Source organism: Rhynchophorus ferrugineus, unplaced genomic scaffold (assembly GCF_030347505.1).
Source record: "Rhynchophorus ferrugineus isolate W39M unplaced genomic scaffold, kcgeb_rfMv2 rfM3, whole genome shotgun sequence".
Taxonomy (NCBI): Eukaryota; Metazoa; Arthropoda; class Insecta; order Coleoptera; family Curculionidae; genus Rhynchophorus; species Rhynchophorus ferrugineus.
In genome coordinates this window covers 23912736-23928242 of record NW_027472582.1, presented here as the reverse complement: position 1 = coordinate 23928242, position 15507 = coordinate 23912736, and the positions used below count along the sequence as shown (strand labels likewise).

The following is a 15507-nucleotide window of genomic DNA, read 5'->3' as shown; positions in this document are numbered from 1 at the left end:
ATAGTTTCTTTATTCAATGTCCTTAGCTACATATATTTATTTTAACTTAATTTTTTTACCACAGAATATTACTATTTTGACACTATTAAATTATTGGTCAAATTACAAGGTTTTTGACGTCTGTGTTTATTTAGACTTTTTCTATGATTAGACCACAAAATATTGAGAATTCCTATGTTTTGTGATTTAGACATATATATGAATTATATACAGTTAGTTGGTTTTGACTTTCTGGAAAGAATATAAAACAGCTTATTATATATAAAATGTACAAAGTTTTCTATATCTACGATAAATAGAAGCGGCCTTTATTCAGATATTGTGCTTGTTGGTGTATATTAATCTGTGTTGTGTAAGAAAAACAATTATACTGTTGAAAACATCATTCGCATCATGGAATTTGAGGATGAGTTGTTGGATGAGGATAATTCTGAATTTTTTATTAATTTTCCTCCTGAGGTTCAAAAGGCTATAGATGAGGTTGTTTTTTCAAAAAAAAAAAAACTTTAATCATTACTTCATTTGTTATTCTGTAGGTTCTGCCTAATAGAGATTCCTTAGATGAACCTGATTTTAACAGTATTGACTATATAAATTCGTTATTTCCAACGGAGCAATCTTTATCAAACATCGATGAAATGGTTATAAAAATGGAAAATCAAATTACCACTATTGATAATGAAATTTCTACAGTCATCAGAAGCCAAATCGAAGCTAGCACTGATGGAAGGTATTTGATATATATATATATATATATATATATATATATATATATATATATAGGTTTTGTTTACCAATTACTTTAAATATAATAACTGCATTTTTAGGGAGGCATTAGATGAAGCTCAGAAAATTATAAAACAGTTATTCTTACATATCAAGGATATTAAAGAAAGAGCGGAGAAATCAGAAGAAATGGTTAGAGAAATTACAAGGGATATCAAGCAATTAGATTGTGCGAAGAGAAATTTAACTTTGGTAATATTGTGATATTTAGGTATTTTTATTCAACCTTGGCACATTCAAATGTTATAGGCTATAACCACATTAAATCATTTACATATGCTTGTTGGTGGAGTAGATACATTAAAATCACTTACCCAAAAACGTTTATATGGAGAAATAGCTTTACCTTTACAAGCAATTAGTGAAGTGATGACCCATTTTGAAAACTATTCAGACATTCCGCAAATAAAAAATCTAAGTGATCAAGTTAAAAGCATTCATATTGAGTTGGCTGAACAAATAACCCATGATTTTAAGGTAGTTGTTCTAAAGTTGAATAGATATTGACAGAAATTATTTTTTATATTATATTTTTAGGAAGCTTTCGAAGGAACAAATAGCAAAAATATTGTACCAAATAAACAGTTACAACAAGCTTGTCTTGTTGTATCAATACTGAATCCAAAAGTTAAAAAAGAATTATTAAAATGGTTTGTAGAATTACAATTACAAGAGTACAACCATTTATTTCAAGAAACTGAAGATACAGCATGGTTAGATAAAATTGACAAGAGATATGCTTGGATAAAAAGACATCTTTTAGAATTTGAGGATAGATTGGGTACATATTCACAAATATAATATATTTATTTAATTAATATTATAATTTACTAGGTAATATGTTTCCCCAAAATTGGGAAATATCAGAAAGAATTGCAGTTCAGTTTTGCCATAATACTCGTGAAGAATTATCAAAAATAATGCTAAAAAGAAAGAGTGAAATTGATGTTAAATTACTACTATATGCCATTCAAAAAACATCTGCATTTGAAAATTTACTTTTTAAACGATTCACTGGAATAACTCTTAAAGAAAATTTGGATTCTAATGAGAAAACAAGGGGAGAAAATAGAAAATTTGAAAAAAATACATCTGATACACCATTAGATTTTAATGAATCTCCTTTCTATGGATTAATCGGTCAGTGTTTTATTATTCACTTGGAGATCTACATAGACAGTTTGGATAGAAATTTAGCTGATTTGATTGACAGATTTGTACAGGATGAAAAACAACATCGGCCTATTGAAAATGCAGAGACACAAGCAACGATTTTATCTTCTTGTCCTGATCTATTTGTATTTTATAAAAAAAGCATGATACAATGCACACAATTGGATAAGTATGTAACACAACAAATATTAGGTGTGTGAATACAAAATCCACATTATTAATATCCTTGTATAAAACATTATAAGTTTGTACAAACTAACTTTTATTCCATTGAATAAAAAGCAGCTTTTTCAAGTTGATTAAAATGAAACAAACTTTATTCCTTTGCAATAACGTGCATTTTCTGCATTAATTGAGCGTAATAAACTTGTGAATTAATGGTTTGCTTTTGTCATAAAAGGTCTATAATCCAGTCCACCAAAATGTCTAATTTTTCGGATAGGTTCTAGTCGGTTCAAATCGCTCTACCTTCTAGCCTCTACAACCGAAGTCTATATTTTTGTATACCACTAAAAATCTGAAAACATGCAAGTGGCTGTATTAAAAACATAAAAATTACTGTTCAAATAATGTTCATAAAAAAATGAGGATTACTTCATACACCTAATGTAATCTACACCTAACATAAAAATAATATTTTATGTTTGTTTTAGAGGACATTCAATGCTCAGCCTCACAAGAACATTTCAAAAATATCTTCAGGAATACTCTGAGAAATTACTTTATAATAATTTACCAAAAATTGAGGGACAGTCTTTAGGTAGTTCGGTACAAAACTTTACTAAAGACTTGCAAAAAATGTCAACTTCGGGTTTAATTCAAAACTTTTCATCTTTGTTAAAAGAAGGGGAAGTAACTAGGTAATTCTAGTAAAATATTTATAATACTTAGTAATTTAGGTCATATATATTAAAGATTTACAAAAGATGAACAAACTAAAATCTGTTGTATTTTAACCACGGCCGAATATTGTTTAGAAACAACGCAACAATTGCAAGATAAACTAAAAGAAAAAATAGATCCGACATTGGCTGATCAAATAGACCTATCTAAGGAACAGGATCAATTTCACAAGTGAGTATATATAATTTGATTTTAATTGGCATAACTTTTTTTAATACTACATGATTCACTTTATATTTTTGCAGAGTAATTTCCAATTGTATTCAGCTATTAGTACAGGATCTTGAAAATGCATGTGAGCCATCTCTAACTGCTATGTCAAAGGTAATTAAATGAAACGCTGTCTTCTCAATATAAAATTTTATTTTTATTTCAGATTCCTTGGCAAAATATTGACGCTGTTGGTGATCAAAGTCCTTACATTACTTCTATAACAACACATTTAAAGACAACAATTCCTATTATTAGGGACAATCTAGCTCATTCAAGAAAGTATTTTACACAGTTTTGTATTAAATTCGCAAACAGCTTCATTCCAAAATTTATACAAAGTATATATAAATGCAAACCAATTAATACAGTTGGTAAGTATTTTATCATATTAGGTTCAATGTGTTTACATGAACGATATGATTTAAAATTTGAATCTGTTATAAGATTTGTTTTTCTTGCAGGTGCAGAGCAGTTATTGCTTGATACTCACATGCTTAAAACGGTTCTATTAAATCTACCTTCAATATCTTCTCAAATTAATAGGCCAGCGCCAACAGCTTATTCAAAAGTAGTAACAAAAGGTAATTAATATAACGATGAATTAAATAAATATGTAATTTACATAGTAACTTGATTTAGGTATGACCAAAGCTGAAATGATCCTTAAAGTAGTGATGACACCTATAGAGCCTCAAAAAAATTTCATAGATCAATGTAAAAAGTTGATACCAGATTGTCAACTTACAGAATTTCACAAAATGTTAGATATGAAAAATATCAAACGGCAGGAACAGGCGGTTTTAGTTGATTTGTATAAATACACAAAGTAATCGGTCCCTTTGTTGTAACAAAATGAGAATATGAGTGTTTATATTTTACACATCATTGTTTTGTACTTAAATTTGTAGTAATATTTATTTTTTGTTAAATATTTTGTATGCTTTATTTAAAATGTATGTAATATAGATAAAGCCAATCAGTTATCGGAAAATTTAAGAAATTTCCAGATTAAATTGTGTTTTTAATAATTTTAATTTGTTACTTTAAGGAACCAATAATTACTTTCGTTTTAAGTTGATCTTTTATAAATGCTATGTTTTTACTATTGAATGATCTGAAAACTGTGTTCTTCAATTTTTAATTGCAAAATTAAATACATATTAAACATGAACTGTGGTCCTCGGCGACAGCTCAAATATGTGCAGATTTATATTTGTTAAAATAACAATAGTACACGATTTTCTGTATCGTGTAAGATTTCTGCAAATGTAGCTTTAGCCTAAACAACATAGAAAGACAGATATATTGTTGAAAATGTATATTACATGTAATTATTCTTGTCTATATACATTTGTTCGTAATACAGTTTTATCTAGAATTTCTGTAAATGTTTTTTTCGTTAAATCACATAATTCTGTGCTTTCCTGTGCAGATATTTCCAGTCCTTTTCCTCTTTGGCTATCAAAATGACTGGCTAAAGAAGCTTGACTTTCGCATATCCTGGCCAACTGCATTAATAAGTTTACAATATCATCAGTTAGGGGTGGAAAGGCTTCGCTTATTCTAACTAACGCTGGTAATACAGGTTTAAACAGTTTTACTCGTTGAACGCTTGAAATACCTATAAAATCAAGATATAGAAACTAGGGCGTTATGTTACTTAATATGTTACCTCCAAGAAGTGCATATAATAGATTAAGTGTCGTAACACATAGGTTTAGACTTTTTGGCAGGGCATATTGAACACATAAATGTGACAGGAGTTGAACAGCGAAAATTTGCTTGGTTAAACTGGGCTGTTGCATTAGCTCTTGAAGGAAATCTAAACATATATGCATAGATGGCACTCCTTTGATAACAACTTCCAAAAGTTCACTTGGATACCCCTATAATATGTTTTATTATTTTATTGTGACCTTGAATACGTTATTACTGCTCAACATATAACAAAACAAGGACGGCATGAATATAGTTTACGAAGGCAAAAACGCATCTATAGAACTTAGTTAAAAAATGGGAAATTTTATTTATCTACTAAATGTTTAAAAAAATTGTAGCTCAAGTACATATAAAAGTTCAAAAAGCATCCATGTAACCGAAAAAATTGGTTTAGACAAAATAATTTTAATGCTAATAGAGTGCATTGTGTTTTGCTGTTGTAAAGATACTCTGGTACACGGAAAAAGTTAAAGACTTGGCAGATTACTTAATAAGAGCTTATTTCAGGTAAAAGCAAGATAATGTATAGAATTAAAGTAAGGAAAATCTAACGACATCCTTTATTTTTACAACCAAAAAAATTAACATCATATGCTGCGTTGTTTCAACTGTATTATCCTAATAAATTATTCAAATTGGACACAGTTGTAGAAGCACTGAAAAAAGGCAATGTATAATGCTTGTGAAATTTACTAAATGCATAAATGATATGTTCTACACCCCACACCATATTCGCTAGATATAGCCACTATTAATTTTCACAAAAAAAATATCGGAAACTTATTCAAAGTCCTAATAATAATTTTATATTGATTATTCTTCAAATAATGTGTAAATCTCTTACCTGGAAATGTACTAATTTGCACAGCATTGTATCAGCTATAAAAACTTGATGCAAATAAGAGCAAACTAATGAACGTACTTCTTGTAATGCCCATTGACGACCGGGTGAAGTTTTATCTAAATGATTTTCTATACAAGTTTCCAAAAGCATCTGTACAGCAGCACTTTCCTATAACATAGGTATATTAAAACAAACTCATAACATTAATAACATTTAGGAATGAAATGATACCATTATGTTACATTTTAACATTTAATAAATTTTTATTGACAATTTTTTTTATGTTTTAAGATTGCTGTTGGTGTTAAAATAAAATCATTTTTACATATATCACAAAACCATTTTTTCGAATTACTCCTTATTACTGTAACTTTTTCTTCAGTTATTTCTTGTTTGACAGATACAGTTTTACTGGAACAGAATTCACTGTGCTGCAATGTTTCAAACACCGTCTTGTTATAAAAAGTTGTTTGGCAGTAGTCACAAATAAATTCTGATGAAAGCACTTGACGTTCTATATTATCAGACCAATCCTCTGGTCTTAAACCATCGAATACCAAATTGTCTGTTACATTAAAACCTCCTTTAAGCGCATTTGGGTATATAACAAAATCCTTGTCAAAAGGGTTTTTATTTTTTTCTATTCCAATATAAGATTCACTGGAATAGCTATATAAATCTTTAAGATCTGCAGGTAGTAATCGCCTTACATTATACGAAACTTGCAAATTCATATAGTTCATTAAATCCTCAATAAAATAAAATATTTCTTCTTTATCTTTATCATTCTGTTTTAACATAGGATTTTTTAATTTTTGTTCTAACTTCTGAGTCCACTTTTTACGCAAACGTAAAGCTTTTAATAATATTTTTTTCCCCTGTCCAAAATAGGGTACATCAAGACTTAAAAAATCATCAACAACAAATTTTGTTAAAGTTGAATTAGTGACTATCATTTTGCCAAATAAAAGAAGTGTTTGTATACAGGGCATTCTCGTAGTATTAACAAGATACACTTTTTTTGTTTCCAATATAGACTGGTATATCAAAAACTGATGTTTCTTTGAAATAGGCCTCTTACTGAAATAACCTATAAAAAATAATACATTATTATTTCTATATGTATTGTAGTTATTTCTTATATATATTGTAGTATTTTGTTATTTCTTATATTTAGTTTAACCACATTTAGAGAAGAATTAAGAAACATAAATATAAGAATACCTGGTGGGGGAACTTCAATATCATCATTTGAAAGTTCGAGTATATCAGTATTTATTGAAAAACAGCTCATTGGTCTCAAAAAAATGTAATTTTTATTTTTTGTATGATACAATTTTTCTGATACTGTTTTTGATGAATTGTGTTCATCCTCTACAGCTATTCGTGGATAAAGTCCACTTGTCAGTATCAATTTTAATAACATCATGTCTTTATAACTTTCAGCTGATGTTTCATTAAGCAAGTTCTGAAGCTTCTAAAAAAATAATATTCGACCATTTAAGTATAGTAATTAATAAATAGCAGTACCTTAAAATCATTGGCTATATGAAATTCCACTTCTCTAATATCTAATTTTGTGTCTAATTTGTCAGAATCTTCACTAAAATTAAACATTTCATATTTTAATTGTGTTCTTTGCCTCTGCTTAGCTTCATTCTTTAATTGATATTTTATATGTTTTAAATGTTTCAGTTCTCCGTATCTTATTGCTCTTTCGTTACTAGATAATTCTAAAAATTTTAAATTAATCAGAATTTTTCTTTTATTTTGAACTAATATAGTTTATTAAATGCACTTAAAATATTATACCTTCATCTACTTTTGTAACTAAATTAGCTTCATTCAATATATCACGAAATTGTTCTAATAATTTTGTAGCCTCATAAAATCTCTGCTCCTCTAAACACCTTTTTCTACTCCATATTCTAGAATTTTCTGATTTGTGCTTTGATCTACTATGTGAAGGTGTTGAGGTCTGTTTTATTGCTAACCTATTTAAAACTTCTATAAATATAATATTATTTAACATTACATTTATTAATATATACCATTCCTTATAATAATTTAATAGACTAATAGGATCACCATGGCTTGAGTCTAATGTTTTTCGTAAATCTTGAGCTTCTGAATCTCTATAAGCATTTTGAGTCAAAGGACTCTGGACACTTAATAATGCAGCCAAAGCCAACACTGAATTAACATTACCAAAAACTGTTGACATAATCAACATTTTGCCAATTGATAAATCTACAGGTAATTGACTTAAAGCATCCCCCAAATGTGTCAATGAAAGACAATTATCAATTACTTTAAGAGCTCCTAAAACAACCCTTATTTAATTTTAATATATGTAAATATAACACATGAATAAATTAAATTAGATGCTGTCATAAAAATATTTACTAAAAACCTGCCTGTGAATTTCAATTTTTCTAAACTTTCTTCAATAGCTTTATGTCCTGGTTTCTCAAGAAAAGGGAATTTTTCAATATCACTTAATCCAAGTGATATCATATGTAAAATAAGAGAGTCAAGAGGAACCAAATGTATTTCAGCGGGTGAAAATGCTTCAAAGTTTTTAAAATCTTCCTCAGAGTACAATCTATAACATATACCAGGTCCTGTACGCCCGGCACGTCCACAACGCTGTTTTGCACTATCCTATTGTTGAAATGGCTAGCAATTATACGAATTATTCAAAATTAATTTTAAATACCTGAGATATATTACATTCACTTAATTTACTAATTCCCAAATTTGAATTATAAACCATTCTATTACATTTTCCTGAATCTATAACAAATCTAAAATATTTTTAATGATTTGGTAATTCAGTTGAAAATTCAGTAAAGTAATTATTACCTAATACCATCAATTGTCACTGAAGTTTCTGCAATATTTGTAGATATTATACATTTTCTGATACTATCAGGTGCATAATCAAATATCTTGTCCTGCTCTTCTAAAGACAAGCTACTATGAAGTGGTAATACAATCCAATTTTTTTTATATTGACTGAAAACAATGAAATATGAAAGTTAAATGTTTTTTCATAAACATACCATATTATAAATATTAAACCTGTATTCATTAACAGCATCTGCCAAAGTAGATATTTCTGAATAACCATTAAGAAAAATTAAAACATCTCCCCTTTGATGTGGTAAATATTTTTCATCAATTGTCTGAAGAATTTGTAAATAAGGAGTACAATCAAATGTGCAATTTTTTCTTTCAAATGGGTCTTTAATAATGGGACGATAATTTATTTCTATAGGATATAGTCTTCCTGGAACCTAAAATTGATCCTAATTTTTTTCTTACTATTATTAGATTATGCCTTATTTACCTGTATAATTTGTATATTTTCTGTCACAAAATAAGCACTAAATAAATCAAGGTTTATTGTTGCCGACATTAGTATTATTTTGACATCTCTCCTTTTATATAAAAGACATTTCATTATACCTATAAATATATGTAATAATAAAATTACATATAAATAAAATTGATTAAGAATCCCATACCAATTAAAAAATCTCCATGCAAATGTCTTTCATGAACTTCATCTAATATTATTACATCATAAGAGTTTAAAGTTTCCTCTTCTGAAGCTTGCCTCAGTAATAAACCTTCTGTCATAAAAATAATATTTGTATCACTTCTTTTAGATTTTTCAAACCTACAATATTTTATAAGATTATTGTCACTTCCCAATACATCAGTTATCGTTAGACCTGATTTGATAACCCACAGTAGATTTGAAGTCTGTCAAAGTTTCATAAGCTACTCTTTTTGCCAAAGATATGCAAGCAATTCTTCTTGGTTGAGTACAAACAATCCTTTTATACCCAGCACTAAAAACATATTGTGGTACTTGGGTAGATTTTCCACAACCTCCAAAGAATCATACTTTATTATAAAAAATAATTTTAGAACAATATACATATTTACCAGTGTTTCCTGCAATAAGTATAACTTTATTATTATTCAACTTCTCAATAATCTGCTCCTTATACTGTGCAATTGGTAAATCACTTTGGTTCCCTCTTAACTTCTTTAATTTTGAGAATTTAGTTTTTTGTTTGAAATCTTGATAAGTTTTAATGACAAACAAAAAGTCATTAAATATATCTTTTGGCAAATATAACTTTTGGCCATATCTACCCAAAACTGGTAATTTATCATATAACATATTTACTTTTACAGAAAAATCAATGTTTAAAAGGTTTTTTTTGGTGGCAAGCTCCGTATCATTTACAGTAGTACATTTTCGGGCACTCTGATATTTTTCATAAAATTTCCAAAATTCTTCAATGTGTGTTATATTTACTTGTTCTTCTAAAAAACTCTTTAGTTCACGCTTATAATTTTCAATTTTAGGTTTTTTTGTTGAATTATCCGCAATTTGTTTTGCATTTGGACTTGCTGAACGACTTTTTGACCTTTTTCTTTTGTTATGCAAGTGTTTGTTGTGCATTTTGTAACTATTTGACCGACTACAATCCATTACGCACTAACACATAAAATCGTATTACACAAACTCAAAAACAATTATTTTGTTATTGAGGTTATGGTAAAGGATAAGATCTCGTCCTACGCGTTCTGTAGCAAAATAGTAGTTCTAAATCTACATTACAAAATACCATTTATATTTAATATTTAAAAAAAAATTTAAATATTTATTGGTATTTCATTTTAAAGGTTTAGATACTTAATTGAAAAATTTATTAAAAATGTCTATTTGTTTTCTCCGATATATCGATATTTTTTAAAAATATCAAGAACGATATATTTGTAAAATATAATTTTTCTGGGCCGCTGACGCACCTAGTTATAATTTTAAAAAACAGGTTAATTTGTAGCCTCCCGCGTAATAAAAACATATCACAAAAACAAATGATACGTTAACAATATCTTTCGCGGTATTACAGTTTAATTTATAGAAAAGAATATATTTTTATTCCATTTCTTAAAACCTCATATTTTTAATAATACACCTAATAACACTATGGTATATTTTATCTGACGTTTCTTTTGTTATATTTTAAAGTCTGCTTTTTATCAATCAAATTGCTTAACATCTCTCCCACTCCAAACCATGGTCTCCTGTATTAAGACCACCCAACCGGCATGATTTGGATGGTTTTATGGAGACATTTACACAACAACATGACTATTGCAGCAGGGAAACCACCCTGTTTTCTTAACCACTAACCACTTTCAACTGATGCTATCTGCCCAAAATATCAAAATACATGTAGGGCACAATCCATTATTTTATTTAATGTACAATGAACTAAAATTGGAAATACACTTTTTGTTATGGATTTGATGACTGAATGCTTAGATTATGCGCAGCATTAATCGAAATACCCCAAATGCTCTTATTAAATATAAACATAATCTATATGATTCGACATACTCAGTTATCAAACATTAATATTTTGCATTATACATACCTGAGCTGCAATAGTAGCTCTACACATTTCCTCTCTATCTGGTTCATTTAATATTTGACCATGGGAGTCTAATTTTGGATTTGACTGTAGATGTTGCATTAATTGACTTCGTGAAGAAGCTAAACTCGCCCGTAATACTCTAAGAACAATTGCATAAACCGGAGCACAACGGAAAACACGCTCATCACATCGCATTATCTATAAATGAATTATTAGTTGTATTTATTTTAAAAAGTAATTCGAAATTTTTATATTCATTTCTATTAAAAATAACACTAAATATTAAATGCTTTTAATACATCCCCACGTTACAATTTATACAATACCTGTAAAGGATCCTCAGCTACATCGATTTTCGTTATAGATGAAAAATCATCTACTAAATTTTTTATAGTTAATGCCCATAAACGTCGAGGCAATACTGTATTCAATCTAAGCCAAACATCTTTATATAAATCTTGAACAAACCTTGGTATGTTTTCACCTAACACATTTCTAGAAGAGTTAATAGGTATTCTTCATATTAAAATGAATATTATTTCAATTTATACCTTGCAAATTGCGTAAAACTTTCTGCAAAGGGCCAAATATCTATGGCTTCTATTTTAAGCATTGTTTGGAGTAACTTTGCACATCTAAAATTAAAATATTAATTAAAAGCACACAGTTTAAGGTTTGATGATATACTTTGATGGATTAGTCTCTATTTCATTAAAAGCTGTTACAACCATATATTCATTAATTTGAACAAGTTTTTTTTCAGTATGGATTGACATATCATCTAGCCAATCTTCAACTAACGTCAAATGAGGAAAGTGAGTGGCCAAAAGTTTAAGCAATGGACCAAATAAACCTAAAAGTTAAATCAATGTGTTCAATCAAGGATGGTTTCTTTATTGAAGAGAGTATAACTTTCGATTATTATTTACCAAAATATATATAATTTAGGAATAAAAAATTGTCTTTAAGTACATGAATTGTTGGTGACCTATTTAGTAGCGTGCTTACGTTAACATTACGAAAATAATAAGGGAAGACAATAACACTGTTTCAAAATCAACATTAAAAATGTCAATTTCAAACCTAATAGTATCAACAACATCAAAATAAATATCCACTTCAAATCCACTCTATGTATAACATAAATAATACCTGAATAGGAACTTTGATCTTTTTGAGCATGATGCAGTAAATATTTAATTGGCAGCTCTGACATAAATTCTGAAGTATACTGTTTAATTTTTTTACCGCTAGATGCCAATAAATGTGCATTATTAAGCCTACAATCTTCATATAACAAAAGATAATATAGTAGTAATAACTGGGGTGTAAGACTTGTGTTGTCAACTACAACATCTTGGTTTTCAAAATTTACATCAAACTCCATTGTGAAAATAGATTGTTTATTTTCAAAATATTGACCAAAAATGGAGCTTTGAAACACCTAAAAATGAACATTAAAATAATTCTATAACAATATATTTTCTTTTCTTACTCTTCTAATTTCATTCTCAGTTAAAGGTTTATTGGCTTGTTCAAGACTTTTAGAATTCGGTATCATTATGCTATTTACATACACTTCAACAAGCATAGGCAACACTGGGTGTAATGGATTAATGCTACTACAAATTTGCTTGTATATCCAATTTTTTATGTTAACATTGTGTTTAGCAAATGCACGAGATTTTAATAACTGATGGATACAATGGATTGGCAAAAATCCTAAAATAATTGTAATAGTTCAGGACAATTTATAAAACTATTAAACTATTTTAAAAGGACTGTATTTATTAATTAAAAAACACCTTATAAATAATAAGGCTATTATAATATACCTGTCATATTTGCACTTAATCCTTGTGTTACTGGGACTTTGACTGCATGAGCAGTTACCACCTGCTCTGTGAAAATTTCTTGAGTGAAAACTTGTTTCATTCTATTCATATTGTTATGTCTTATTGCAATTTTCATTCCTAGTGTGGCACATGTTAATTCACAAATGGCACTAAGTTGTTGGCTATGAAAATGTATAGCCATCAGAAGCAACATTTCTCCAAAAGAAGCAGTAACTCCACTAGCTGATTCAAAATATGCTTCTTCTTTAACTAGCCATTGAACCTTAAGAAAATATAATATCAATTTTTGTTCATTAATTTCAATTTATGGATATTAATTTTTACCCATTCAATACTTCGCCTTTCATGTTCAGGTTGTGAAATTAATGAAGGGCAAGCTATCAACATACATAAACCAATTGATACAAATCTAACACCTGCAGGAGTGGGGTTAGGATGAGATGTTAATAAATGAACTAATAAACTAACTTCCTCATCTTGAAATCTGAAATTGAGCAGTTTTATATAAACTAGTTTTAATATAAAGCAATACATATACTTTATAGCAGCAATCCCTCTAAGAGCACAATATAATCTCAATAGTGCAGAAGCTTGTACTACTAAACTATCTGGTATTTGACCTTCTGGAGAAAAATCAATAATTTTTTGTAGCCTCTTCAATAGTTCATCTCGCAATTGTTGTAATGCATTGCTGGAAGCCTCACCTTTACGTTTTTGTCCAGTCCTTATAAACATTGCAATCCAATTCCTAAGTAACATTTCTATTAGATTTTGAAAAAAAAAACAAATATAATATTCAATATATATCAACCTAATAGTTTGATCATTTCCAAGTAATAATCCACTAACAAAGGCAACCATATCACCATCACTATCTCCACATATATCACCCAATGACAGTGATATTGCTAATGCTGGCATTCTACATAATTCAACACATTTACTTCTGACAGACAGACTCTGTGAAGGATTCATTTGACATAAAAGGCCTATAGTTGTTGATCTAATGGTACTAGATATAGATTCTTCTTGTTTTTCTCCAGTTTGTATTAAATATGTGCATACTAGTTTAAAATAAATATTAATATCAACATATAAATTAATGTTGATAATTTGAATATGATATGAATAAGTACCTTCACGAAAACAATCTGGAAAGTTGGCTACTACTCTACATATAATTTCTGGACCATTATGCACATGTAAAAGTGTCTCAACAATATTAGAAATATTTAATGTAGTTGGTAATTCAGCTAGAGCTATACATATTATATCTGATAATTCTTCTGCAAATATATCATTATCAAACAGTTCTGATGATTTCACATAAGTTTCAATATCTGGAGTTTCCGGAAGTTCTTGTATTTGGTACTGAATGTATAATAATTCCCCTTTAAACAATAGAAATATAACATAAACAATCTCTAACTATTTTAATAAACATTGTTTACCTAATAATATACTAAGTCTTCTTGTCATATCACTACGTTCATATTCTAAAGCCATACTCGTATTTGAAAGGTTACCAATTAAAATTGAATCATTCTGGGAACTATTTCCCTTTTGCCTAAGTTGCTGTTCTTTTTTAACTTCAATTTCTAATTTATGAAAATCAATACTTAGCAATGCGACAATTGAGTTAACTAATTCCATCCCACTAACAACTGTTAAGATATTTACTTTCATATCGGTACATACTTTTGATGTATCTAGAGGTGATATTAATCCCATACGAACAAGACATGGTAAAACTGGTCGAATATTGTCCTCTGAACAGTTAGATAGTTTTTCCATATCAACATTTTGAACTGCTTTAAAAACTACTGGGTTAACACATTTCTTAAAAGTCATGTTTGTAAAGTAACTTATAAAAATAAAAATAATGTGTTAAAACGGAATCATCAAATCCTATATTTCAAAATTTGACATTATAGTTATAGAAAATTAGTAATGTCTCTGTATTTTATGTTTATTAAAGCACAAAGTATACCCCACAGAGAAAGATTATATTTATTATATGAGAATATATTCTCAATGTTTTGAGGTTAATGTTAATATTAGCATTGGGAACTATCGTCTCAAAACAGTCGATAGTCTCCTAAGAGTCGATAGTCAAAATACTAGTTAGATGCACGGGTCAACTTTTACTTCAATTTGTGATGTCAGACGAAGATGTATCAATTCTCAGTATTTTTTGTCATATACTAGGTGTGTTAGCCACCGAAAAAAATTTGAATATTTCGAAATATCGTTATTTAAAAAAATATTTATATATCGTTTTTGATATTCGATTTGATATTGTTTATCGGTGAAAAAAATATCGATATTTTTTTGCAATAAATATAAAAACTATCGATATTTTACAAAAAAATCTATCGATATTTTTAAGAAAAAATAAAAATTGTGAAATATTAGATTAAAAAATATATATTTTTTTCTAAATCTCTTAAGAGAAAGAACGAGTTTTTTAACAAACAGTTAAAATTAAATACCGATTTTAAAGGTTTTTTAAAAATCATATTTATCTATTCTGAAAAATTTCGATATA

General features: G+C 28.2%; 2 protein-coding genes across 5 annotated transcripts; one reads left to right on the top strand and one right to left on the bottom strand.

The window, feature by feature from the left end:
- The first annotated feature begins 67 nt into the window (after positions 1-67).
- Positions 68-4458, top strand: Vps53 (Vacuolar protein sorting 53). Its single transcript, XM_076398646.1, has 12 exons — positions 68-480; positions 537-730; positions 828-978; positions 1036-1263; positions 1324-1567; positions 1621-2128; positions 2613-2819; positions 2875-3033; positions 3108-3186; positions 3239-3446; positions 3537-3656; positions 3715-4458. Exons 1-12 carry the CDS (start codon positions 394-396, stop codon positions 3903-3905), a joined length of 2376 nt encoding a protein of 791 aa, XP_076254761.1. The 5' UTR covers positions 68-393; the 3' UTR covers positions 3906-4458.
- On the bottom strand, positions 4379-15018 carry IntS2 (integrator complex subunit 2). 4 transcript variants are annotated; one of them, XR_013004894.1, is made up of 15 exons: positions 9596-10261; positions 9379-9538; positions 9169-9323; positions 8991-9109; positions 8723-8937; positions 8504-8656; positions 8358-8445; positions 8056-8302; positions 7690-7960; positions 7451-7632; positions 7169-7371; positions 6863-7115; positions 5639-6728; positions 4748-4961; positions 4379-4696 (listed from the first exon to the last, which is right to left on the bottom strand). XR_013004894.1 is itself a non-coding variant. In XM_076398641.1 (15 exons), the coding sequence occupies exons 1-15, from the start codon at positions 14808-14810 to the stop codon at positions 4407-4409; spliced, it is 3369 nt and encodes a 1122-aa protein (XP_076254756.1). In that variant the 5' UTR covers positions 14811-15018; the 3' UTR covers positions 4379-4406. The 4 variants fall into 4 exon arrangements, 3 of the variants coding, with proteins under 3 accessions (XP_076254756.1, XP_076254757.1, XP_076254758.1); XM_076398641.1 differs by lacking the exons at positions 6863-7115; positions 7169-7371; positions 7451-7632; ... (7 more) ...; positions 9379-9538; positions 9596-10261 and adding exons at positions 11104-11301; positions 11430-11598; positions 11655-11738; ... (7 more) ...; positions 14096-14350; positions 14411-15018 and having other exon boundaries at positions 5639-5806; XM_076398642.1 differs by lacking the exons at positions 4748-4961; positions 6863-7115; positions 7169-7371; ... (8 more) ...; positions 9379-9538; positions 9596-10261 and adding exons at positions 11104-11301; positions 11430-11598; positions 11655-11738; ... (7 more) ...; positions 14096-14350; positions 14411-15018 and having other exon boundaries at positions 4535-4696; positions 5639-5806.
- Positions 15019-15507: the final 489 nt, after the last annotated feature.

Excerpts from the sequence above, each read along its gene's own strand:
- Vps53 (XM_076398646.1), top strand. The coding sequence starts at position 394 with ATGGAATTTGAGGATGAGTTGTTGGATGAGGATAATTCTGAATTTTTT. Across the intron at positions 3,187-3,238 it reads CTCTAACTGCTATGTCAAAG|ATTCCTTGGCAAAATATTGA; the intron begins GTAATTAAATGA and ends TTTTTATTTCAG. Across the intron at positions 3,447-3,536 it reads CAAACCAATTAATACAGTTG|GTGCAGAGCAGTTATTGCTT; the intron begins GTAAGTATTTTA and ends TTTTTCTTGCAG.
- IntS2 (XM_076398641.1), bottom strand. The coding sequence starts at position 14,810 with ATGACTTTTAAGAAATGTGTTAACCCAGTAGTTTTTAAAGCAGTTCAA. Across the intron at positions 11,957-12,255 it reads AGATCAAAGTTCCTATTCAG|GTTTATTTGGTCCATTGCTT; the intron begins GTATTATTTATG and ends TTTAACTTTTAG. Across the intron at positions 11,599-11,654 it reads AGTTTTACGCAATTTGCAAG|AAATGTGTTAGGTGAAAACA; the intron begins GTATAAATTGAA and ends TAACTCTTCTAG.